General features: G+C 43.1%; 1 protein-coding gene across 3 annotated transcripts; it reads left to right on the top strand.

The window, feature by feature from the left end:
• The first annotated feature begins 1,075 nt into the window (after nucleotides 1-1,075).
• ipo13b (importin 13b) lies at nucleotides 1,076-25,279 on the top strand. Of its 3 annotated transcripts, XM_047587083.1 has the most exons (23): nucleotides 1,077-1,197; nucleotides 1,598-1,676; nucleotides 6,880-7,005; nucleotides 7,084-7,440; nucleotides 7,837-8,090; nucleotides 11,095-11,235; nucleotides 11,819-11,960; nucleotides 12,413-12,579; nucleotides 12,866-12,986; nucleotides 13,327-13,474; nucleotides 13,598-13,779; nucleotides 13,983-14,009; nucleotides 14,513-14,647; nucleotides 16,096-16,248; nucleotides 16,674-16,754; nucleotides 16,825-16,962; nucleotides 18,665-18,761; nucleotides 20,683-20,735; nucleotides 22,231-22,297; nucleotides 22,442-22,500; nucleotides 22,601-22,690; nucleotides 22,794-22,975; nucleotides 23,110-25,279. In XM_047587083.1, the coding sequence occupies exons 2-23, from the start codon at nucleotides 1,608-1,610 to the stop codon at nucleotides 23,204-23,206; spliced, it is 2,886 nt and encodes a 961-aa protein (XP_047443039.1). In that variant the 5' UTR covers nucleotides 1,077-1,197; nucleotides 1,598-1,607; the 3' UTR covers nucleotides 23,207-25,279. The 3 variants fall into 3 exon arrangements, 2 of the variants coding, with proteins under 2 accessions (XP_047443040.1, XP_047443039.1); XM_047587084.1 differs by lacking the exon at nucleotides 6,880-7,005 and having other exon boundaries at nucleotides 1,076-1,197; XR_007112948.1 differs by lacking the exons at nucleotides 20,683-20,735; nucleotides 22,794-22,975; nucleotides 23,110-25,279 and having other exon boundaries at nucleotides 1,076-1,197.
• The last annotated feature ends 3 nt before the right edge of the window (nucleotides 25,280-25,282 follow it).

Here is a 25,282-nt window from a genome sequence, read left to right as displayed (position 1 = left end):
AAGGCTTTCATTCACTCCTGTATATGTTCAGTGAAACGAATCGATACCGACACCAAGCAGTTCAGTTTTGCAGAATGTGCTAAAAGTGAAATACCTTGGGAAGGTGAGTCCACGTTACCTGGTGGTTACTATCGAGGAATACAGCTAACTTATATATATGCTGCTCTTTGAATATTTAACTCCAAATTTCCACTAACATTTAGTTGTGGATGGAATTCGTGTGACAAATGTGCTTCTGTTCCTTATCCCTCACACTTCTTCATAATGTGAGGATGACACAGGATATCCAGCACCGAACAGAGTGGTGCTTATTCTACTGTATAATATATATGTGGAGTATATGATACTGATTGCAGACTTATCCAAGAGTGGTCCCAGGAAAACCACCTACTCCTGAATGTGGAAAAGACCAGGGAGCCAGTCACTGACTTCAGGAGGAAGAGGACACCAGTGGACCCCATCATCACCCAGGGCCTGGAGGTGGAAGTAGTGGACCGCTACAAGTACCTGAGAGTGATTGGTAGGGAGTAAGAGGCGTTTGTCTCAGTGAGGGACAGGAAGACACTGGATAAACTGCTCTACATTGTAGACAATCCATCCCATCCACTCCACCAAACATTAGAGGGGTTGAGGAACTCATTCTCCAGCAGACTGAGAATTTCTTTTACATCCTACTCTATTCAGCTGTATAACAGCTAACCTTTTTTATATAACAACTAAGCTACTATGACCAAGCAATTTCCCTTGTGGATCATTAAAATCTGTTCAAGTCTAAATGATTCTCGAGTCTTGAATCTTGATGCTGATGTTGATGATAATAGACAAACACAAAACATATCAACATAAAATTGCATGTGGTCTAAACACGTAACAAGAAACAAGGTAGTAAATAGGCTTACAACTAAGACAAAACACATAGGATTAACAAATGCTTTAGTAACACCAATGCACGCTTTTTCTGTTTAACTTTTGCACATTTTTACCTTTAATGTCTTGGGAACCTTAGTAAAACGCCGTTTCATGTAGCGCGTTATTGGGTGGTCCTTGACAGTCAGCCTGCGATTACGACATTTCCCATGGCGCTTGAACGCAGCAAAAAGCTTCTGGTGACGGAGCAGCAGAGGCTGAAAGCGGCAGGAGGCAGGGAGGACAGGGAGGGAGCTGCAGCATCGTCTCCTACCGTCACAGGACAGAAAGGTGTCAGAGTATTGCTCCACTAGGCAGCCTAGACATAACACATAGATAACCCGTTGTCTTCATAGTATTGTCACACTCTGAAAATACCAGTAGAGCTTTCTCGCTTGCCCGTATTCGGCACTAGAGTAGCGTTACGTTGCTACGCTAGCATAGTGGCGTTAGCATAGTGGCGATAGCCGTTGCTATAGTATTTTTCTATGTTGGAGGTTAGCAACAGCTAGCCTGCTGTTAAGTTAGACGAAGCTAACGTTAGCTTGCCGGCTAGCGTCTCATGTCATTCGTAAACCCAAATCACTGACGCCGCACTGCTAACTCAAACACTCTGGTTTCTGCTGTGGAAATATCGCGGAAATGGCACCGTCTGAATTTTAACGTTTGCTCCTCTTTGATCGTTTGACAGCTGCGGAGACATGGAGACGACGGGGAGAATAGCAGCCACGCCGGACGCGTTGGACTTCACGGTGGAAAACGTAGAGAAGGTGAGTTTCTGGAGCAGCCCCTCAGCTCATTCAGCAGCACAGATGTGATGACCGAAGAAGAGGTTGTTTTTTTCAGGCCGTGCGAAGCGATTCGCGAGGTAAAGCGGATGAGTTTTATTTGCCTCGGAGCCACATATTATTGCATCTGTTAACACTTTTTACACTCTTGACACGTCTGCGGAGTGGATGCTGTTGTGTTTACGGGTTTGCAGCTCAACTGGTTCAGTCTTAATTAAGTGGGTAATGTTCAGGAAGAACAATCAGATGGGGGCAAAATAGCAGGTTACGGCCTGATAGTTGTTTACAGTCTCCACCGCTCCCCGTGAAATGTTATTGTGCGGGTCTTGTGTCTCTCTGTTTCTGTGTTCCTTCGGTGTGTTTGGTCGTGTACGTGCACACCGTGTTGTTGACTGCCAGGTCGCGGGGGATGATTCTCCCTGCTGGGTGGCCACTGACTCTGGCATGAAGGGATGGGTGGGGAGACAATAGAGAGGCTGGATCGGGAGCGAGAGAGGTCCTCCCGTGGAAAGAGCAGAGTTGATGTGATGAGATTGATGGGGGTGGAGGGAGGGGTCGCCGTCTGAGACAGCGCCAGTAAAGAAAGAGGAGGGGGCTGAGGTGGATGGTTGTCGATGCGACAGACATGATTAGGGGCAGGTTTGAAGGAGAGAAGCACATTCCTGTAGGGGAAAGGGTTTTACGTGATACCGCGGGTCCTGAGGTAAAGACGTAGAAAGAAGAATTATGAAGGATGTGTACAGTCATGTGTGCCTTCGGATAGGCTTTGTTTTTATTGTGTTGTCAATAAAATTAATTATTTGCATACTGTATGCATGCCCAACACTATATTATAAATCATATATCTACAGAGGAAAATGTTGCTAGTAGAAGTAAAAGATACTTAAGATGACTGTTTTTTTTTCATAACACAGGGCTCCTGTTATGTGATTTTATTAAAGCTTCTCACTTACAGTGTCAGTGAAACCTTGTTTGCTAGTGAATAAAAATAGTGCATGATGTTCACCAAAAAATTATAACACCCACACATGATATACACAGCATTCATTTATTCATCTGATAATCCAAAGTGAGATATTGTGCTTAAATGTCGATGTAGTGATTACTAATTTTCTGATGTCATTGCAGATATATTATATTTTTCAATCTGTGAGGGGGTTTCTTGAGTTTAAGGTCCTTTGCCAGACTTGGTAACAGCTTCAGTCTGCTCCAATCGGTGTAGCGCTATCACTAATCTCATTAACTGATACAACGTGGCAAACAGCATCTGAAGTATCACTTTCCATGGAGGCTATGAGCTCTTGTATTTGTACTGCACTTGCATCTCAAAAGCGATGAGATATATTTAGAAAGTGCATTCACTTTCTGCTTGGGGGAGATTTTCCTCTCCTCATTTTCTTATTATTTTAAGATAAATTGGATAGGATGACGCTTGATTGGCTATGGAATCATTTAAGTGGTGTTCATTCACCGTAGAGGAGGACGAAAGGTTTCATTAGAGTCTGTGTGTTCGCCTAAAAGCATCATATTAGTATCTGCGTCACACCCCCGGCTTACTGCCCGAGATGCTGCTTTCACTGGTTTCACAGTCGGCAGGTAGTTGTTAATATTTACTGGACACACCTGCAGACAGAGCATGGTGCCTGTTAATCGTGCTCATGAAAAGGAGTGCAGAATTATCATTTTGGTAGATTGGGGTTTTGGTGGGTTGGTGGAGATGATGGTTCCTGGCCCAGTATTTGTATGTGTCCAATAGAAAGCTCTTTGTTCAGTCTTTGGTATGCGAAACAAAGTACCACATTGTCAGTATCTCTGTGTGTATAATGAAGGGCTTCGTACACTGCCTTACATTTCCGCCCAACTATAATTATCTTTAGAGTCCCGATCTGACAAGCAAGTGGATTTAGAGGAAATTCAGAGTAGCTCAGCACTGTGGTGTTAAACAGTGGGCTGTAAGGATTTGGTTATTTCTCTCCTGAAACAAACCACTACTGTACTGGACTCTCAGTTACCATAACTATGTACAATTATCCCACTCCCCAGAATGCTGTCCACATCAGGCTGTCAAAGTACGTTTAGTGTTGCTTGGCTCCCAGGCACTCAGCTTGTTGCGCATCGCGGTCATTTGCCAACCGTAAATAACATTAGAACAATTAGAACTGTTGACACTGCTGTGTGTATATATAAGAAAATGTCAATAAAAGCAGAGAATCACAGAATAAGATGTGCATTTACTTGCCAAACTGTTGGATACACTAGTGAAAATAAATGTGATGTAATAAAACAGTCCTGCACTAATTCTCCCTTCTTGACTGTTATATATATGTTATGTTGAAACAGTGTAAAAAAAAAAAAAAAAAGAAAAAAGAAAGGTGGTGATTGAGGTTACTAAAATAATGCATTGGTACAGCACAATACAGTACAATACAATGCTTGAATCAACATCTCTCTCTGTTATTTTAAATACATGCTGAAGACCATACCCTCGGTGAAGCTAAGACTTAGTGCAGGACTCTTATATTAAAGTGCATTCATTTTTATTGGTGTATCAAAGAAACTAGCAAACAAGTGTGTGTGGCTCCAGGTGTTTTTCCTAAGTGGTTTAATAGAATTTAAAAAGGAAGGAGCTGAAATAGACAGCCAGCTAATGCATTACAGCGGTCAGCAGTATCGGTCAGATGATGTGTGATGTATTGAGTAGCTATCGGTAGTCAATGTGTTATTGACAAAAATATAAATAGCTCAAGATGGATCACGTTTCCTTGTGGGTTTGTGATATATTTCCTAGTGTGATTGTGCTTTCTGCTTTTTATGTAGCAATTGTAACTGTTCATGTAACTGAAGTTGTCAAGGGGTTATTTGCCGTTCATGCGCCGATATTTCATCACTATTAGCAACATGGTATTCTTAATCTCCGACTTGGCTGTGTGCTGTCAACAACCACCCGCGCACTCTCTCGCACACTCTATTGTTCTTTGTTCCTTCATTAATCGTCATTCCTCTGCGTGTCTTTGATTCTCACAGTTATAGCTCAGTGTCATGATGGGTCAGCGGTGCATCACAGCACCAGCGCTACTCTCATCATCGCTATAATAGCTTTGACAGTGTGACACTCTTGTGGACAGATGCCTTGAGCTAAACTGCTATTTATAGGTAATAGGTTATTGATTTGCATTTTATTTGTCCTTGATTTTATGTATAGTTTAGTAATTGTACTGTCATTTGGTAACACAGAGGCTTTGCTGTAGTTGTTCTCCTGGGTTCAGTTCTGAATGAGTATTCAGATGGTAAATCTGCCTGAGTGAGCCATGTTTTTCACTTTCATCCCTTTTCCCTTCATTCTCCTGTTTGAAACGGGCTGTAGAGGAAGCTAATGACCTTTGACAGTGTCTGCCAAGATTACACCATCCTCAGATGAAGACAGGTGGTGGCTGGGGCACTTTGCCACCGTCTATAGGTACAACATAGGTACAAGGTTCGCTTGAGCTACAAGCACAAAACTAAATAGCTGCTTTCTCCTGGGTTGTGCATGCTATTTGCTAAACAAATTAGTTAAACAGTCCAGTTAACCGTTGATATTTGTTGAGGTGTATGGGAAAATACCGCAAGTGGTTCTTTGCAAGAAGATTAAAGCAGCAAAATGTCTCGTGTCTTTTTCTTTCATGATAAACCTCAGAAAGACAGATGTGTCCAGACAGCAGTGTTTGGGACTGGATAAGAAGAGGTCTGCGATCATAAAGTGGAGTGCGCTAATGATCTGCCGCTTTGAACTCTTGTATCACAGCTTCGTTTATAGGGAGGGCAGCGGGGACCTGACTGACAAATCCATCCTAATGCTTCGGTAATAGAAGGTCCCCGCTCAGTTGCAGCAAAACACTTTAAAATGTTGTATGTTTGTCTGTGTGAATTTGTACCGTTTAAATTATTCATCCGTATCCTGTTTTCACACATTTTTTCTAAAATGCTGAAACTGTAGATAGATGCTAGCTGAGCCCAATGACCTACGAGATAAGTACAGTCCATAAGGTGCCTCCTCAACATAAAGTACCTGGATCTATAGCTTCCGCTCAGATGTACAGATACACACAGATGTACAAATGTTACCCGAGTCCATGTGCGAGAGCCTCATTTACACCCAGCCAGCCGCGTACAGTGTCTCAGACAGCCGAGACAGATAATTGCATTGGAGGATGGGAGACGTGCAGAGAACACCACCTGAGACTCTGCTTAGGCATAGGTGCTGTATAGATGTTCGTTCGTCTGTACCGCTGTAGATTTTGCACATTGCATCGTGAGCCACCGTTGTTTCTTTACAGTGTCGTTCATCCTCCTTTGTCTTTGTCAAACATCCTAAAGTTTTCTAATGAGGGCACGGGGAAGACGTCGATCTTAGAAGAAGACCGAGATAAAGATTGATAGCTGAGAGATGGGATGGAACTGGATGGGCAGTTTAGGCTGGAGGTGGGTGGGTAGACAGATGAAATGAGAGGGAAGAAAGAGGAGAAAATGACTGGTGGAGAGGGAATTGATGTGAGCAGGCTTCGGGGGGAAAAAGACAAGGATCAGAAAACTCACTGAAAAGATTTTTTTTTTCCCTGTGCTGCTTGTGAAACACTTTGTGCTGGCAGGCAGCAGTTTTAGTTCAGTGAGCATATACATGTGTGAGTGTGTGTTTGCGTGTAGGAACAGAGAGCGAGAGAGAAATAAATAGACATGTTTGCAGTAGTACTTTTCTTCCGGCATTATTAGGATTAGAGGTGTCAGTTTAATTGATGGTCCTTTTTCTCATCCTTTCTTTGTGACTTCCTCCTTCGTTCTCTTCCCGCACTCAAGTACTCAGATTATTTTGGAGAGTGCGCTTTGTAGGTCATTGCTTTCTTGCTTCTTTAGGTTTTGGTGCTGCCCTGTCTACTGTGGGTTTCTGAGAAAAGATGCTCTTTTCTCAAGGTAACCGGCTCTTTTCAGCAACCGAGAGCTCAGAGGACTTACTCACTTTCTCTCAGTCGGTCTGTTTTCTCAGACACCCACTATTCCAACTGTGTGGAGCGTAGTTGCAGACGTTGCTCACAAGATCCGAGCCAGTACAAAGCTCTACATCAAAACTCCTTCATCATTCAGCCCTCCGCAGATTGTATGGATTTTGTTGACGGTGGTCAGCGTTTTTCTTTTTCTTCTTCATTTCTAGGCCCTTCACCAGTTGTACTATGATCCGAATATAGAAAACAAGAATCTGGCCCAGAAATGGCTAATGCAGGCTCAGGTCTCGCCTCAGGCCTGGCAGTTTTGCTGGGCCCTACTGAGCCCAGACAAGGTATGAGGCACCCACATAGACACACAAGCACTCAAAAAAACATCTTATCATTCGCATTCATCTTATGTTCTCTTGCAGGTGCCCGAGATCCAGTACTTTGGCGCTAGCGCGCTCCATACCAAAATCTCTCGCTACTGGTCCGACATCCCCACGGACCAGTACGAGTCTCTGAAGAGCCAGCTGTTCTCCCAGATTGCTTGTTTCTCCTCTGGCTCCAAGATGGTGCTCACCCGGCTCTGTGTGGCACTAGCCTCTCTGGCACTCAACACGATGCCCGAGGCCTGGCCTGGCGCGGTGTCAGAGATGGTGCGGGTATTTCAGGAGGAGGGAGGAGGGGTGGATGGGCGGGCTCGCTGCCTGGCACTGCTAGAGCTGCTCACTGTCCTGCCCGAGGAGTTCCAGACCAGCCGCCTGCCGCAGTACAGAAAGGGACAGGTACGTCCCCAGGTGCCACTCTGCCCCACCTCTGCAGGCAGTGGAGGACACCTGTCCATTATTTATAGGTTTTCTTTTGAATTAATCTTTTTTTTTCTAAAAGGGACCTGTACACACTAATTAATTAAAGCTGGAAGTGAATGTTTTGTCAGATGTTTAGCTTTACGTATGTATCAATTTCTTTCATACTTATGTGATAAATGGCTTTGGACTGCTTTGTGTCAGCAAAGTTACTGTACAGTGGCTTGTTTTAAGCCGTGATATTTGGCTGGCATCTTATTGGCACCATTATAGAGACACTTAAAACCGTAGCCAGCGCTAATCATCCAGCGTAGGCCCATACCGCACATGAGCAACACTGTAGCAGCGTAACCCTCATTATCATCGTACCTCTAGGTCCGGGGAGCCCTAGGTCGGGAGTGGGGGTCTGTGTGTCCCTTACTGCAACAACTGCTGCGGAGGACGGATAGCCCGGGGGCAGTGAAAGCTCGCGTGCTGCGCTGCCTGTCATCGTGGGTGCTGCTGGATGTGCCCCTCAGCGAGAGTGAAGGCCTGGTGCACGACTGCTTCACTGCCCTCCCTGACCCAGAGCTCTTCGACACAGCAGTGGAGGCGATAGTCAATGCGATCTCGCAACCCGACTCCCAAAGGTATGTACATTGGATGTTTTACAACGTGTGATCAAGCCAACGCAAAATAATAACAGCATGGAAGCTCATCATTTTAGTAACTGGGTGTGAGTGGGAGTGAGGGAAGAGATGTGAAAAGAAAAGATGCATTAGCTGAGAGCAGGAAATGGGGTGGGCACTGGAAGGGCATCAGAGAGGGGTGGAAGGAAGGAGGGAGGGATTGATACAGGGCAAGTTGACAGCCACAGGGAGGAGAGCAGCATTTCTCGGTTGGCTGCCGTTGCTATGGTTACAGAGCTGGGGAGAGATGTCATCATGCCCTGGTTGATTCAGACATGGCAGGCACCCATTACCCCTCCCCTTGAGACAGAGAGAGAGAGAGAGAGAGAGTGAGAGGATGTGACGGGACGATGCAAAGAGAAGAGAGGACGCTAAGAGAAGGAGGAGGGCAGGGGAAGGTGTGAAAGTGTGCAAGGACAAGACTACATCCCATACTTCAGTGCTACTGCACTGGCTGGGGGGGCTGGAACTGTGAAGTTGCTGCTGACAAGTCTTTTTAAACACACTGACATTATGCTGAGCAGATGGTAGGAAGATGTTTAATAGCAGCGGAGTTACAGGTAGAAAACATCCTCAACACAGCGCTGTGCTTGTGTTAAGGAGCACAGGGGTTAAACTGCTGGAGAAAGATTGAATCCTTCTGATTTCTTTACTAAATTTTAGTTTTTTGATCAGTCGTTGAGTCATTATGCGTTTTCTTTTTACGTGTGTTACTCATAGCGGAAAACAGGTCTGTGTCATGCGTATGTTTGCTGGTGTGTTTGTCATGTCCTCTCAGACGTCTCCACTGTCCCCTTAGTGACCTCTCTTGAGACGCACGTAGCCGTTGTTTTTGTCTGTGAATTGTGTGATTTACAGATAAGTAGCTGCAGAATGTGGTACACCTAGTGTGCATTTATAAGCGAGGAGAGGAAACAAACGGATGTATTAGACAATTAGACACAAGCCTTTTTTTTTTTTCATCCTCCCCGCAAAGTCTGTCAAAATTAAAAAAAAAAAAAAAAATTCCCTGTTCCTGCCCATTTTATTTGTTCTCCCACTCTACCTCTGTTTCTTTGTGTTCTTCGTTTCCCGTCTCTCTCCATCAGCACTAAGCCCTCCTCCCTGTCTCTTGTTCTCTCTCTCTGTTTAAACACATTACAGTCAACTCATTGGGGGGGGATGCTATTGGTCCAGCTGCATTCTGTTGCCAGGCAACCCATTTCCCATGTCTCAGAGTGTTGCAGTAATTGCAGAGAGGAGCAGAGGTGGGGAGAGGGATGTTGGGGAGGAAGGAGGGGGGATAAGAGGGAGAGAATAAAGGAGGAGTCAGGGAGGAGGTAGAAACAGTGTAACGGCAGAAGCAAAAGGAAGATGTGACGGGCAACTACGAGTTGGAGCAGAGGAGATGGCAGCAGGCAATCTCAGAGGAATCTCTAGAATGTCATCTCTTATGAATTAAATGGACAAAGCCATACAAATCTATTTTGCCCTTTTAATAATATCACATACACACGAAGTCTTCTTTCCTGAGCTAAGAGTGCATGACCTGCATCTGCAAAGCACCTTATTAAAAATGAATGATCTTCTAAACGCATGAGTGCAGTCTCCCATTCACATGTATATACACACACACACACACGCGCGCACCCAAACAGACACACACACAGTCGCTCAGACAGTTAGGTTAAGTGTAGTTCCCGGCACTGCTCTCACAGAGCCTCTCAGACAGCCGAACACAGAGGATGTAGGCCAACAGAAACACAGGTAGGGGATTATTAGACGGAGGCCAGATTCATACACATCCCTTTTCAGCCGGGTGCAGTTCCCTCCAGAGAAAGCTGAATCAGCGCGGGCTTCTGAATAGGGGTCTTGGCTTCAGAGCACAGGAATATAGAACTGACTTCTCGACACATAAGTGGGCCTGAGGGAAATTAGAGAAAAAAATGCTTCCCAGGGCCGCAGTAAAAGATGCATTTGACCTGCAGACCAGGACATGCGTATGGCACAGTGTCATTTCTTCCGGTCTTTTGTCCGTCAGGACCCTGAACCTCTGGAATTGCTATTTGATTCATTAATGGGAAGATTTTTCATATACGTATGTACACTTAATATAACTGTTTTAATCCTCTTTTTTATGTGAGGATTTTTACAGTTTGCAGGGTAGTATGGATTTAAATTTAAATTCCAGGATTAAAAGATTAATTGTTTTTTAAAGCAACCTGGAGATGCTCATAATAAAAATAAACATTATTTTTAGTCTTAGGTTCATCTTCTTCTTCTTCTTCAAACCTTGATGACTTCATACAACCTTGCTTGTGTCATTGATGAATATTAATCGACCTGAACCAGCATCCTTATATTGACTTTCTTGTGAAAGATGAAGCACAACCAGCATGTCACAACCCCCCCCCCCCCCCCCCGGGACTTGCACACACATAATATAGTTTACATGTATAGCGTTCACACTCAATGTGACATTCAGGTTCACAAACATCCTTCATCTCCAAATGTCACTCCCGCTCTCGCTGTCATTAAGGATGACGGGGAGTGATGGTGTCGTCTGATGTCATCAAATGAGCACGTGTGAAGTTGTGTATCTGCGTGTTTGTGTGCATGTCGGCACATGTGTGCGCTTTAGCCGGGGTGAGGGGATCACAAATGGCTGAGAGGGCAGAAAGAGGACGGAATAATAACGGAGGGCAGTGGAGCTCTAGATTTTCTGGGTTCCTGGTAGGTGTGTGGGATTTTTAAGGTGGGTGTGATGGATCAGAAGTTGGGCTGAGATTTGATTTGAAATAAAGCAATGAATGCAACAACCTAGCTGTGAGCAGTGTGAGTCAGTGTTTTCACATTTACCAGTTGAGGCTCCCTGGCCTTGCATCATGTGTTCTTCTAAATTACATTTGTTTTGAACAAATGGCTGGACTGGATGAAGCGTTGATTCTGGTATGAATTTGTCTGTGTTTTGTCTTTTTGGTTACAGATATGTGAACACTTTACTAAAACTGGTTCCTCAAGTACTGGCTCTCCAGGAGCAGCTCAGAGAGGCTGTTCAGAATGGAGACATGGAGACCTGCCACGGTATCTGCCGCATCGCTGTCACTTTGGGAGAGAACCACTCAAGGTGTGTGTGTGCTTTTTAATGGTAATAAACATGTATATGTGCAATGATATGTCATCGGTGTGATACATTATTATGATTCAGTAATAATCTATATTGGCTTTGTTGTAAAAGAGAACTCAGTTTTTAAACTAATCTTAGTATATAAGATGTAAAGATATGATTTAAATAGGGTTGCTGCAATAGATAATGTTTTTTGATTAGTCAATTAATCTATTGCTCATTTTCAGAGTGGCTTCATAATCATTTGACTGACTTGCCACTAAATGACAACCATAACATGTGACATTAATCTGTCAGCCTGTTATTCAAACAGATTCTCACAACACATCCATCAGAAAACTGAAACCAATTAAAATGCTGAAGTTCAAATTTATTCAGCGCAAACCTAATTACGAAATATGTCCCTGATAATATATTCTGCCATTAATTAGCATACATGTTGTAACAATATAAGAAATATTCATTTAAACAACTTCTTTCAACTTGCAAATGGGTAAATAATAGCACTGCCATTCTAGCCATTAGCCTCTGCTGTAGAGAGTTTCTTTCTTTCGTTTACACCCGTCGTTCTCTCTTTCTACAGGACTCTGTTAGAGCAGGTGGACCACTGGCAGAGCTTCCTGGCTTTAGTCAACATGATCATGTTTTGTACAGGCATCCCCGGCCACTACCCAGTCAATGAGACCACCAGCTCCCTCACACTCACTTTCTGGTACACGCTTCAAGTAAGTTAAAATCCGATCTTAAAGTCAGTGTGAATATAACATGAACAGTAAAGGGTTTCTGTTCTATATGCCTACTACCATGGTTTATCCACATCTTTGTCTAATCTCATGTTTTCTAGACATGCCAGCCAAAAAAAATAAGCTTTGCTCCCTGTGGTTTATCCAGGCTTGTAAGACATTTGGTGAACAAATGTGCTTGTTTGCCTCCAATTGCAAATTAATAAATGATGGCAGTTTATCTGCAAACATTTGCTCGTTACCAGTGTCACTGTTTATACAGACCTTAGATAGTAGTGTTTTTGTTTTCTAATCTCTGATCTGAAATGTAGATGCATGTCTTTTTGTGTTAAACTGTGTAAGACAAGATAGCTGCTTTTTGGTTTGTAAGATACATAAATAATTTTAGATCCTGCTCACACTGTTCTTCTTTGTGGTTATTTCCTCATTCACAGGATGAAATCATGTCCTTTGAGTCAGATAAGCAGGCAGTGTATCTGCAAGTCTACAGACCAGTGTATTTCCAGTTGGTGGATGTTCTGCTGCACAAAGCCCAGTTCCCTACTGACCAGGAGTATGCATCCTGGTCCTCAGATGAGAAAGAGCAATTCAGGATCTACAGGTACATGTATTTATGTGCGCATTCAGATGTGCGACCGTCTCTCTGTGTATCGTACGTGTTTGTTGCGGCTGCCCACTGTCGTGTGCTAGTGTTTCAGTGATGGCCTAGGTATTTTAGAGATTACTCGCTGACAGGATGATTGGTCAGCAAATGAGTGTGTTTTGCTCTAACAGACTCTCAGTGGCGGCTGAGAGGACAAAACCTGCTTCAGCCTGACAAATAGATTAATAGTTAAGATGTCAAGGCATGCCTACGAACTGTCTGTCTGTGCAAATGTGTCTTTCAGGGTGGATATCTCAGACACTCTCATGTATGTATATGAGATGCTGGGAGCTGAGCTGCTGAGTAACCTGTATGATAAACTAGGGAGACTGTTGACTAACGCCGAGCAGCCCACGTCATGGCAGGTGGGTGAGAGATACACACACAGATGAAGAAACAATAGGAGCTATTTTCTGTTTTGTTTTTGTTTTGTTTCCCATGTTGGACAAAACCCTGGACTGGAAATGTGTCATACTCGATTTATTAGACCCGTGTCTCAGGACTATTTTTTTACATTATGTTAGCCTGCCCCACAGGTCTCCAAAACAAAACTCCAGGCATTGTTTGACATTTGTTTTCATAAAATGTTTACAACGTTTGGAAGCTTTGGGGTTTTTCCTCATTTTCCACTGTAATCTGTTAATTCAAATTATGTATTTTTATATTCATGCTTACAAATATACCGACTGCATCCTCTTCCTCCAGCACACAGAAGCATTGTTGTACGGCTTCCAGTCCATAGCAGAGACGATAGATGTGAATTACTCTGACGTCATCCCGGGCCTGATAGGACTCATCCCCAGAATCAACATCAACAATGTCCAGTTAGCGGACACAGTGATGTTCACAATAGGTGAGACAATGCCGTTTGTTTGATTAAAGTCAAGTATGTTAAGTGTCATCTGTGTGACAGTGTGGTGCAGGAAAAAGTAATATTTCACTGCTGTGACATAGACTGCGGTTAATCTCCATATAGGTGCTCTGGCTGAATGGTTAGCAGACCACCCAGTGATGCTCAGCAGTGTCCTGCCCTTGGTGCTACAGGCGTTAGGGAACCCAGACCTTTCTGTATCTTCCGTCTCAACACTCAAGAAAATCTGTAGGGAATGCAAATACGATCTGCCACCATACGCAACCAACATCGTGGCTGTCTCTCAGGTACGTGCAGATTCTTCTTCTTTCTCACATTTAACAGTTGAGGAGTTTCAGAATGGTAATGTTTTTGCTTTCCAGAAATAACACTGTTTGAAATCATTTGTGCTATTTGGGAATATTACTATTTTGAGCAGGGTTTTATTGTGCTTGCAGAATAAAAGGGACATCACTGTGATTCTCTTTTTTCTCTCTCTCTCTCTTTCAAGGAGGTGCTTATAAAGCAGATCCACAAGGTCAGTGTGCGTCGCTTCACATTCAGTTTCTGTTTGGCACTCGGCCCAGAAGTGACATTTAAATGGTGTGAATTATAGAATTATGTAGCAGGTTTAAGCCAGGTGGTCTTAGGGTGTTATGTGTTAGGAAAAATCTATTGGATGCATCTGTCTAGAATTCATTAAGACTTCAGTTTAATCAGTGATCGTCGTTCTGTGTTACATTGATGTAAAACCACAGAACCAAACAGTGGATATGTGTTTTAATAATGTATTTTAATGTATTTTTTTTAATAATGTATTTTTCCTGGACCATAGCTTGTACATTCTGGTTGTTAATTAATACTTAATACTGTGAACATCCTGCCTGTTTTATTCCTTACGTGTTCCTTTGCTCTTTAAAACAAAACTTTGTATATTTTATATTGTTTCATATCCCTTACTATGTTTAAAGCTCCAAATACCTTGACAAAATCTTATCCTTGTCTGAGCATAAATCTGATTCACACTCTTGATTCTTGCAGACGAGTCAGTGTATGTGGCTGATGCAGGCTCTCGGCTTCCTGCTTTCTGCTCTCCCTGTGGAAGACATCTTAAGAAACCTTCACTCCCTCATCACCCCCTACATTCAGCAACTGGAGAAGCTAGCAGATGAGACGGTGCGTACGCAGACCAACAGTCAACACAACAACACACACACACACACACACACAAAGATGCACAAACGCAGAGCAGACGCAGTTGGACTCTGGCCAATAGGAACAGACCTTGTGTCTGTGTGGTGTCACTGCAGTGGAACATTTCTCTGCGGGACCAGATTGGATTTGACCCTCCACCATGGGCTAGTGACTCACATGGAAGCACAGCAACAACACACTTTGCTCTCCGTCATGCAAACACACACGCAGACAACTTAAGAGTTCAGAAAAAGAAAGTGCGTACACATACGCGCTTACAGTAGGTCATGCTTTTACGTGTGTGAGCGCGGTCATGCAAAAGGAAATTCATGACTGTATCTAAATGTCACTTCTAATAAAGCCTGGATTTTCAAACTGTCGTGCTAGATGGCTGCAATATGGGCTCTTATCAAAAAGTAGGTTGGTATTTACCGTTTGCGCTGTGAATTTCTCCAGATCTCGTCTTACCATTTGTAAAGAGCAAGGCAGGGGTGAATAGAGATGTCAGTTTAGATGAAGCTTTTCATTTCTCCCTGTGTCTGTCTCTGTCCCCGTCTCACCCGCCACCTAATACTCAGCCACACACTCTCGTATCAGCCCTCACTTCCTCTCTCTTATTGTTTTCTGTCTAGCTTTTTGGTATATTGGCATTACATCAGACTAGGAAATGAGGTGCTGCGTGTGGAGCTGGTCAAATAGTGGCACCTAGTGTTCAGACCTTCTGGTCACTTTACACCAGGGGTGAATGACCATAATGTCTGGATAAAGCTGATGCAGTCACTGTGAGGAGGCTGTTTCTGTTTATTGTAGGAAAAACTGATTCGAAGAAGACTTAAGAGATGTGGTTATTTAAGGGTGTGGCAGCCACATCTTTGTCCTCTTTGTAGTCTGTTGGATATGCCACATCACCATGGAGACGGAGCAGTGATTAAACACTGCCACTGAAACCTTAATTAATGTTTTTACCTGGGGGAGGGGTGTGTGTCTGTGTGGGCTGATGTCAGTGGAAAAACTGATCTGAAATTGGTCCTTAGTTTGTTTTTATTCATATATGTATATATATGTATATTGCTTTTTAAGTTCCCCGTGTGGTTTATTATTATAATCACAATAATAATCAATTCATATTCATTATTATTCAAGTATTCATTATTGGATTATCATTATGCATAGATTTCTTTTTTTTTTTTTACTGTCTTGACGGCACTATTTCTGACATCATAGAGTTATTGATACCTTCTAATTCTGTTCAGGACTAAACATGTGGTAACCAGTATAGCTTTGTGGATCTGTTTGTCGTCTTAAATATTTCAGCATTTATTTTTCAAGGTACTTAATGAGCCAGGTGGACCGTGCTTTTAGGTTGTAAACAAATTCCCATTTAGAAGTAATCTGTTTTTTTTTTTGTTTTTTTTTGATTTCTTCTCCAGCCTAATCCCTCCAACAAATTAGCCATCATCCACATCTTGGGGCTGCTGTCCAACCTGTTCACTACCCTCGACATAAGCAAGCAGGACGATGAGTCTGCGGACAGCTCAGCGCCACCTGTCAAAACAGCGCCACCCCCACCTGGACCAAACCCGGTAAGTGAGCGCACACTATCATCGTTCTCAAGAGTCGGGTTAGACGCTGCACGGTTACGATGGCTGAATCTCTTTATGGATATTAAGATAGAGGATGTACCATTTAAAGGTCTCGTACTGTAGTTCACTCCAGTTTAATCAGCTGGAAAGATAGTGGGACGCATGGTCCTTGCAGCCATGTGAGCGCCATCCCTCACTACCCCAACCTTTCTTCTGTCTCCACCACTAAATGCATCAGCCTTCACTGGTTGGAGGCATTAGGGCTAGTGGGAAAATTCTGCCCGCTCAAGCGTTGTCACTCTGCCTATAGGCATACGCTCATGTAGAAATGTTAACGTGATGTTTCTTCTGTTTTATGACAAGAAGACATGTTTGATTTCTTTTTGTTTGGTTTTAGTTTAGCGAAGTTTGTTCGTGTGTTTCAGGTGGTGGTAGTTTTGCAGCAAGTTTTCGCTCTCATACAGACAGTTCTCAGCAAGTGGCTCAACGATTCGCAGGTTGTGGAGGTGAGTAGTCCGGCCAGAAACTGCCAGGCCGCTGACATTTCACTGTGGCTAATCTTGTGACGTCCCTCAGGCGGTGTGTGCCATCTTTGAGAAGTCGGTGAAGACTCTCCTCCACGACTTTGCTCCCATGGTTTCTCAGCTCAGCGAGATGCTTGGGCAGATGTACAGCACGATTCCCCAGGCCTCAGCCCTTGACCTCACACGACAGGTACACGCTCAACCGATTCACGTCTGCATTTTCTTTATTTCTCAGCAGTTATGGATTTTAGAGCTTTACCGGAAAAGGCTGTTCATCAACTATGCATCACTGAGTCCAAGAATAATGAGGAGACAGTTTAAGTTTGTAAAATGTCACCCACACAGTGAGTCATGTGGAGCCCCTGAAAGGTCATTGCAGGAATTGTTTTGCGGACTATTTTTGTTGTTCAAGTTCCAGAGGTCTAGCAGCAGTGATAACGTGGAGCTGTTCTTCTTTTAGCTTGTATAGGCGTAACAAGCTTGCTAAGGTTATGTAAAACATACCAGCGGCGAATGTGAGCGGGGGAAAATATTTATTTTCTTCATGTTTATGTGTGTCGAGCCGATGATGTGATAATGAAGTCTTATCGGCCAAGAGATGTTTTATTACACTCAAACAACAGGTGCAGGTGCTTCAAATAAAATGTTTTTTTACACTTCTCTGAGCTCACTGCCCTCACCACTGCCTCTTTGCTTTCTGCTGTGTGCGTGTGTGTGCGCCAGACAGAAATGGGAAGCTGAGCCGCAGTCATTAAGTACAAGACACTAACAAAGAAGTTGCAGCATAGTTTCTTTGGCGTTATAAATAAATATTCAAGAACTGTCCTTAAGTCTTGTAATGACAGTAGAAACCATATGATGCATTTCCTCTGACTCACGGAGAAGAGGCTAAGACATATTATGATACGGTATCATGTATTGCAGTAGTCTGCCGCTGGTTGTGACAACTGTGAGAGTCGGTGCTGCCTCTCAGCTGTGTCTGCCAGGCACAAATCTGTACCACTGCACTTTGAAAGAGAACTAGAGGAGTTGATTCACCAGTTCTCTTAGTGGCTGCAGCTTCTGAATGACACAGCTGTTACTGTGACTGAGGCCGTAGTCATGGCTCTGTTTTGTTTCTGTTTTTTTTTTTTTTTTATCGAGAGTGACTTTAATTAATTTTTAATGATTGTTTAGTGATGGTTGAGTAGGCTGCATATTGTTTAGACACGGCTTTATTCCTGAATTTTAAAGAGTATAACTGGACATGTAGTATCCTCAGCACCATCAGTTGAACCACGACAGCAGCTGAACTATGAACAGTATCCACACACAGCTACGCACATCACAGCCAGGCAGGGAGGCTGCAGCTGTGATTGTAGCTAGCAGCTGTATATGTTCAGACCTTAAAAAAGCATCACTTGCATCGACACGACATCTCTCCTTCACGCAGTGTCTCCAGTGTGTTTCTGTCTTCACTTGGCAGTATATTCTAACTGGGCTGAATCAACATAGCAACTGCTGATCTGGATCAAGAGGGGCAACAAATTCTGACTGTGACCTTTCAGCCTCTCCAGAGACTCAAGAGTGACTTGTAGCCACATGAACTGAAATAACAACTTTGACATTGTTTTAATCAATGTGTTCTTTATTAAATCCCTCACATCAATTACATCCAACTGAAATTAAAACAAACCCTACAGCTGAGCCAAAGCTTCATGAAAAATATATTGAAATACATTACATTACAATAAGAAATTAAGTATGTTTTCATACAGAGTTTGTTTTGTCAAAAATGTAATCTTGTTATTGGTTAGTGTTGTGCATGTAAAGGTGTTCTCATTATTTTGCTGCCTGTTTCTTTCTAGTAAGTAAAAATAGCTAGTGTTTGATATGGAGACCTGCTGTTTCAGATGGTGCATATCTTTGCCAGTGAGACAGACCACTTCCCACCCATCAAGGCTCTGTTTGAGCTGGTTACCTCGGTAACACTGTCCATCTTCCAGCAAGGTAGGGGGTCCAGCAGGGGGCGGGAGTGTCAGTACTATGAACTGTTTGTTTTAAGTGACGAATAGATGTTTCTGATCATATTTGGTTTCACAGGGGTCCGATATCATACATTGGTACAGCAAGAGTGAAGTTACTTTTGTGAAAATAAAAGAAAACTAATTTGCTTCATATTTCCTGTATGCATCTAATTTCCTATTCTGATTGTTCATGGTTGATTTGCTTCTATACTACTAGACTTAGTAGACCAGAGGGTCAGAGGTCATCGGTGTCGACCTTCAGACGGTGGCTCCCGTTAATCATTAGTGTTGGTGGAACCACACAGTTGACTCTTTGTTTGCTGTGGTGAAGAGACGGGGTCTCAAATGCTGATTTTATCAAAGCAGACCTCTTTATTCCACTTACCCACAGATTCAATCATTTTCAGATCATTATTCTTTGCTTTAAACATACAAAATTGACTTGTTGCCATGTTTTCAGTTAATCAGCTCATTTTCATTTGCAAAACTGCAGATGTATTCGTGTTTGCAGTGTGATTGGATTGCATGGAAATTAATTTCATTTTGTAAAAGCGCTCAGAGTTGATCTGAAATATACATATGTGACTACTGTGTAATTTAACTTAGCATAAGGTCGGGATAAACGAGATGATGTTCTATCATCCTCTAAACTTAAATATTTGTACCAGGTCTGTTTGATGCTCCCCTTCCCTTTGTGTTGTTCCTCTTTTCCTCTCCTCCTTCCCTGCTTTCACTGGTTATGTAATGGCTGCCACTCCTCCTGCCTCTAAACTCTTTTTTCTGAGCAGGTACCCTCCAGTAGACAGTGCAGTGTACGGTTGCAGCATTAAGACCATTAGCGTATTCAGTTGGCTGTAGCATAATGCACCAGGGAGAGCCCCATCTCAAAATGGTTGCAGCCATTTCTGTGCTAGGATACGAGTTGGGCTCTCCATCGCAGCCTCTGAATAAGCTGTGTATTCTCTTGACGGGGGCGCGTGTGGATGAGGGTTGGAGGGAGGGAGGAGGGGGTATTGAGCATGAAACTTGTTTGGAGTCTGGGAACAGCCAAAGCTGGGCGCTCACTACAGACGTTCGTTTTGTGTCATTACAAGTTTGCTGTTGGGGTCCCTCCAACATCAAACTTAATCCATTGGGATAAAACCAGAAAGCCTGAAATCTTTTAAATCTACTGTTAATTCTTCTGTTCAGACGCTTTCACAGGAGACGTGTGTTTAGTAGTAGTAGTACATCATTGGCAATCGGTTGGTTCTACTGTTCAGAGTCTCGTAGTCTGTGTCCAGCATGAGGGAGGTAATACTATCACAACTTATCCTGGTCTATGAGTGTTATTCTCACTGATTCAACGGGTTCGCCTTTATAGCCAAACAGAATATTATAGACCAGTGCTGAATGGACCCTTTGCAGTACCCTCCTCCTGTGAGGCTCTTCTTTAAACCTGAGTAGAAATGTTCTACTTTTTGTTTTGCTGTAATGATGCCGACAGTGTCTCAAAGGAAGAAGGCAAAAGAGGGTTCATTCAGATTTGGCGTCTCTTTCCCTCCAAACTGTAACAGTAACAGAGGTGCCTCCTGGGCTCCCACTCCAAACCCACCTTTGTTTTTTAGGTTTGTTCTTTTTCTCTCGTTACTTCTTTCTGTTTTCTCTCCAAACAGACCCATGTCTTTGTCTTCTGCCTGTTTTTTGTTTTTGGTTGGTCTCTTCTACCAAGACTCTGCCAAAGCTTCATATGCCCCTCCCCCTCCCCTTCCCCCTTCGTTCCTTACTCACGTGTGAATTATTTCAATGAGATATTTTTGAGTTTTCTTTTAGTTCCACATGACTGTTGAATCTATTAAGTTGCTGTTTGTATATTATTCTTATTCTCTTATGATTTCTTAAGTTTCATCTTTATTATATTTTAGGACCCAGGGATCATCCTGATATTGTTGATTCATTTATGCAACTCCAAGCTCAGGTGTGTTTTTGGTTTCTTATTTCATTCACTTTGGGTTTCTCTCTCTTCCTCTCTTTTTCTAATTTCTCTCTGTTTCTCTGTCCTCTTCTCTCTCTCTATATCTCTTTCTGTTCTTTGTTACTGGGCCCTAAGGTGTCCCATCACATAGGCGAGGCAGTGGAATGAAACACTTAAGGGGAATTTTTGAGAAAGGGACGTTTGTCTCTCCTCAAACGCTTCTGATTCTAACAGTCGCCTCACCACACAAACAGCTCCGAGCTCATGTAGCTTCCTTTATCCTGCAGGAAAAAGAGCCTAATCACTCTGATCTGCTCTTTGTAATCTACGATGCCCTAATACCACATAACTCCTTATCTTGTATGTTTAACATCCTTTCTTATAAAACCTACACTGTATTCAGTTAATTAACTCACTGGGTGTCATGTTCTCACTGTCATCTGACATCATCTTGTTTTAGAAAGTTGACAGTGCCTTTCGGATAATTAACTGCGCGTTAGAAACATTTAATTCTTGTGACTCACATAGACATATAATCCTTCAGTTAATTATCGTCTTAATTCACCACACTGCATTGGATAAAAGGGGGAATGAGCGTTAGTGTGTGAAGTGGGTCTATTTTGCATAAAAATTTACTTTTAAACACTCAAATTTGACTAAATCTTTTCCTTTTTTCTGTAAAGTCAACATCGGGGCACATTTGCTGACATGAAACATTTTAGTTGATGTGGAGCTCTTGGGAAGATGATGCAACACTTTGAGCGTTGTGGTCCCAGGTGACTGGTTAGTCTCTGAGCCCAGTCCTCTGAAGTCATTCCAGCCCAGAGCCAATCAAAGCCCAAATGAATTAATATTCAACTAATATTAATCAGCTCTGACAAATTGGCTGATGGCTCTTCTGTTTTATATTTTTGTTTTTCGTCTTCATTCTTCCTCCTGAGTTTTTTCTATCTTTGGATAGAGCTGACCTTCATCTCTCTCCCTTTCCCTCTCTCCCTCTCTCCTCTCCTCCATCCTAAATGAGTTCATTATTATGAGATGAGTTGTCTTTTATCTTTATCTGCACATGTTAATTACTTACACACTTCTGTTGAATATTCAGTCCAGTCAACCAAAAAAAAAAACAAAACAAGGAAAATTAATGTTTTCAAATAGAATTGATTTCAAGAATCAAAGCCAAAACCACCATTGCCTTTAGTTTGACTTAAGTTTGATTTTTTGCAATTTGTTTGTTATACCTGCTGAGTTCTGCATTGGAGGATCTCTGTATGAGTTGGGACGTAGTTTTTCCTAAACAGACGGAGAGAGTACTATAGCCTGGTAGGCAGATCTGCACCCAGTCCAGAGTTGCTGTCAGATCCGACTACCAGGCTTAGAGGCGGGTATTGTTGATAGCAGTATTTTGAAGGAGCTTATGCAGTGGAATGTGGTGAAGCAGTGCCGAGTGCGTCGGGCCAACAGAAACATACTCTGTTTAATGCCTTTATCTGCCTCGTAGGCCCTCAAACGGAAGCCCGATTTGTTCTTGTCTGAGAGTCTTGACGTGAAAGCAGTGTTCCACTGTGGTAAGTAGTTTCACATAGTCAACACTAACACACCCCCCACACATGCTTGTTAGGTGTTTCACTACAACTTTTATCGTCAGTATATGAAGTGTTAATATTTGCCACCAGCCTTCAGTAGTTTCTGTGTCCCTCTCCCACTTCCAGGTATTCTGTCGCTCAAATTTCCTGAGGCTCCAACAGTCAAGTCAACATGCTTGTTCTTTGTAAGCACACACACACTCAGCGCTACTGAAACTTTGCAAGCAAATTCATAACTGAGTTATCGGTCTTTAAATTTGATGGTTTTCTCTGTTTCTGCTCTAGACTGAACTGTTACCCCACTGCTCAGATGTGCCTCCATTAGCCAGGCTGGTACACGAGGACGGCAAGCTGTTGATACAGGCCGTGCTGGAGGTAAGACGCCGGAGAAAAGTTTCACTATTTCCCCTTTTCCCCAGTTTAATGTGTTATCACACTCGTAATTAACTCCCTGAAACGTGTCCTCCGCTCTCTCCAGGGAATTGGGGGCGGGGCATCTCGGAGTCTGATGGACCAGTTTGCTGAAGTGCTGTTCTCTCTGAACAAGCACTGCTTCTCTCTACTCGCTGTGTGGTTGAAAGAGGTTCTGCAGCCTCCAGGATTCCCGTCATCACGAGTCACAGCCGAGCAGAAGGACAACTTCTCGCAGCAGATACTCAGGTAACACCATCTGACGTTTGTTTACAGGCTTATTCGAGTCCCAGTAGTCGGTCAACTGTATGATATTCTTTACACATGCATAATAACCGTGTGTCCTGACTTCCCTCCTTCCCACGGCCTGTTTTGTCCTGCAGAGAACGTGTGAATAAGAGGCGGGTGAAGGACATAGTCAAGGAGTTCACGTTGCTGTGCAGAGGTCTCCATGGTACAGAGTACGCGGCTGAATACTGAAACGCTGCCCTTGAACTCTCACCTAACCGTGACCTCTGCCCTCAGTGCAAACAGCTGGTCGCCACAACAACACCGTTCTCTCCAAACCCTTCAGAGAAGACACCATGAAATGATTGTAATGAAAACCCACCCCATTGCAGGACAAGACATGGAACCATTCCAGCACAGACCTGCCATCAGATTAATGGACAAACATTAAATCACTGGTGGCTTTAGAGAGGCCGTCCTCTCTTCTCCGATGATTTACTTTTCTGTTATAAGATTGTTTCTCTCTCCCTCCTCTCTACTCTTCTTTGAAGGTCTTTTTGTTGGGAGAGCTTTGAGCAGCACACCCAGCATGCTGCCTCACTCCTCCTCCTATCTCTGTCTTGTTCTGCCGTTCTAGATCTTCCTGTGGTTCCTAGGTTGTTTCCTGGTGATTAGCATCAATATGAAATGGTAGTGGTATTGTACGTAGCTACTTGACATTATTTTTCAAAATGAATCAAATTCATTATATAAATGTATATGTATACACATATAAAAAGATAGTGGTTTAAGTCCTGCTGCTGCTAATGGGAAGAGGAAGGGCCAATGTCAGGAGGGGATTCTGCAGGAAGATGACATTAATACATTAATATTTACTCCTACCCATGCCCCTGTGATCTCTGCATTTGCCAAATTATCATGAATTGTTTTTGTGAATTTGTCTTTTTTTTTTTTAAATAAATGCCTTTTAAGGGGGATGAGTGGACAAAGAAAGCTGAAGGCCACATAACTTGGACTCAACACAGCCCGCTCTCTTGCCCAGCCCTCTCTGTATTGGGCTGTACCTCATGTACATACAATCCCACCCAATCATACTGCAGTCTCCTCTGGTTGTAGATAGTGATTTTTATGCAGTGGTCCCATAGGTAAAGCAGGGCTGCCTCGAGAGATGGCTGCAAGGAAAAATGTACTATAGTAGCAGACAGTGAGAAAAGACAAAATATGTAAAACTGAGAAGAGGTATTGAGCGTTTGGAGGGATTAATAATCATGGCGGTGGACTGCTTAGACACTGTAATCGTGCAAAAATATTAATCAAGTTGTGCATATTAACAGTTATTGCTGAACACTTCTGTGTATTTGAGTGTATGCGTGTGTTCATACCCGTGTGTGTGAGAGGTTGTGTGCGCACAGATGTATTTTTTTCCCGACTTGTTCAGTGCACTTATATCGGACCTACAGTACACATGTATAATTTCCTACTTTTAAACAAAGAGCCCATTCATTTCTTCACACCGCACTCACTCGGACTAGTTGCATCATAAAGACGGACCAGGCACGTCCAGTATTTCACCTCCGCTGCTCACCAGCAAACACCTCCCATCTATTAAACCTCCGTCATCTGGATAATCACTGACCCGATTCACCGTTTGTCTGTTATCGTTACCAACTACTGCTCTTACCTAAATGCTTGTGAACAAGCTGCCCAGAAAACCTTTCATTCATCTGGGTCACTGCCTTGGAGAGGGCCGAGAAGGATTAGGGAGTTCAGTAACACAATGTAAGACCTCTGACAAAGTCATTCGACGCTGACATTCTGTGCTCATCCATTATGATAAAGTGATGTAACAACTGTAACATATTGCATCAGTAGGACCAGCTGACGGCTAATATCACTCAGCATTGAAATGTACTTTGTGGTCTCTGATAAAACTTTATCTCAGTCTAATCCTTCTGTCTTATCCGAGGTGCCTGCAGACATGTAGCATGTAAGTGTTTTGTTGGGGTGGGGTGGGGAGGGGTGGGGCGCTGGGGTTCAGGGGACGAGGCATATTCGGTGCGTGAGAAACTGTAGAAAGGTGTGACTTGGACCGAGACCCGAGGCAGGATTCGGCTCTGGAGTGAGCCGTTTGGCTTTAGATACGAACTGTGAATGACTTTCAACACTTATCCCTGGTCTGTTTTTGTGGTCTAAGGTGAGAAAGTGAACAGTGTTTGTATCAGTTTTAAGAAAGAGTTGTTGGTGGAGGAGGGAAGGGAGCTATGAAATGTACATTGTTTTTTTTTGTACGTTGGCTTTAATTTATTAAATATATCTAAGACTGCAGCA

This window comes from Mugil cephalus, chromosome 6, assembly GCF_022458985.1.
Source record: "Mugil cephalus isolate CIBA_MC_2020 chromosome 6, CIBA_Mcephalus_1.1, whole genome shotgun sequence".
NCBI lineage: Eukaryota > Metazoa > Chordata > Actinopteri > Mugiliformes > Mugilidae > Mugil > Mugil cephalus.
Note: the sequence above shows the minus strand (reverse complement) of the source record. Positions and strands in the feature narration are given on the sequence as shown.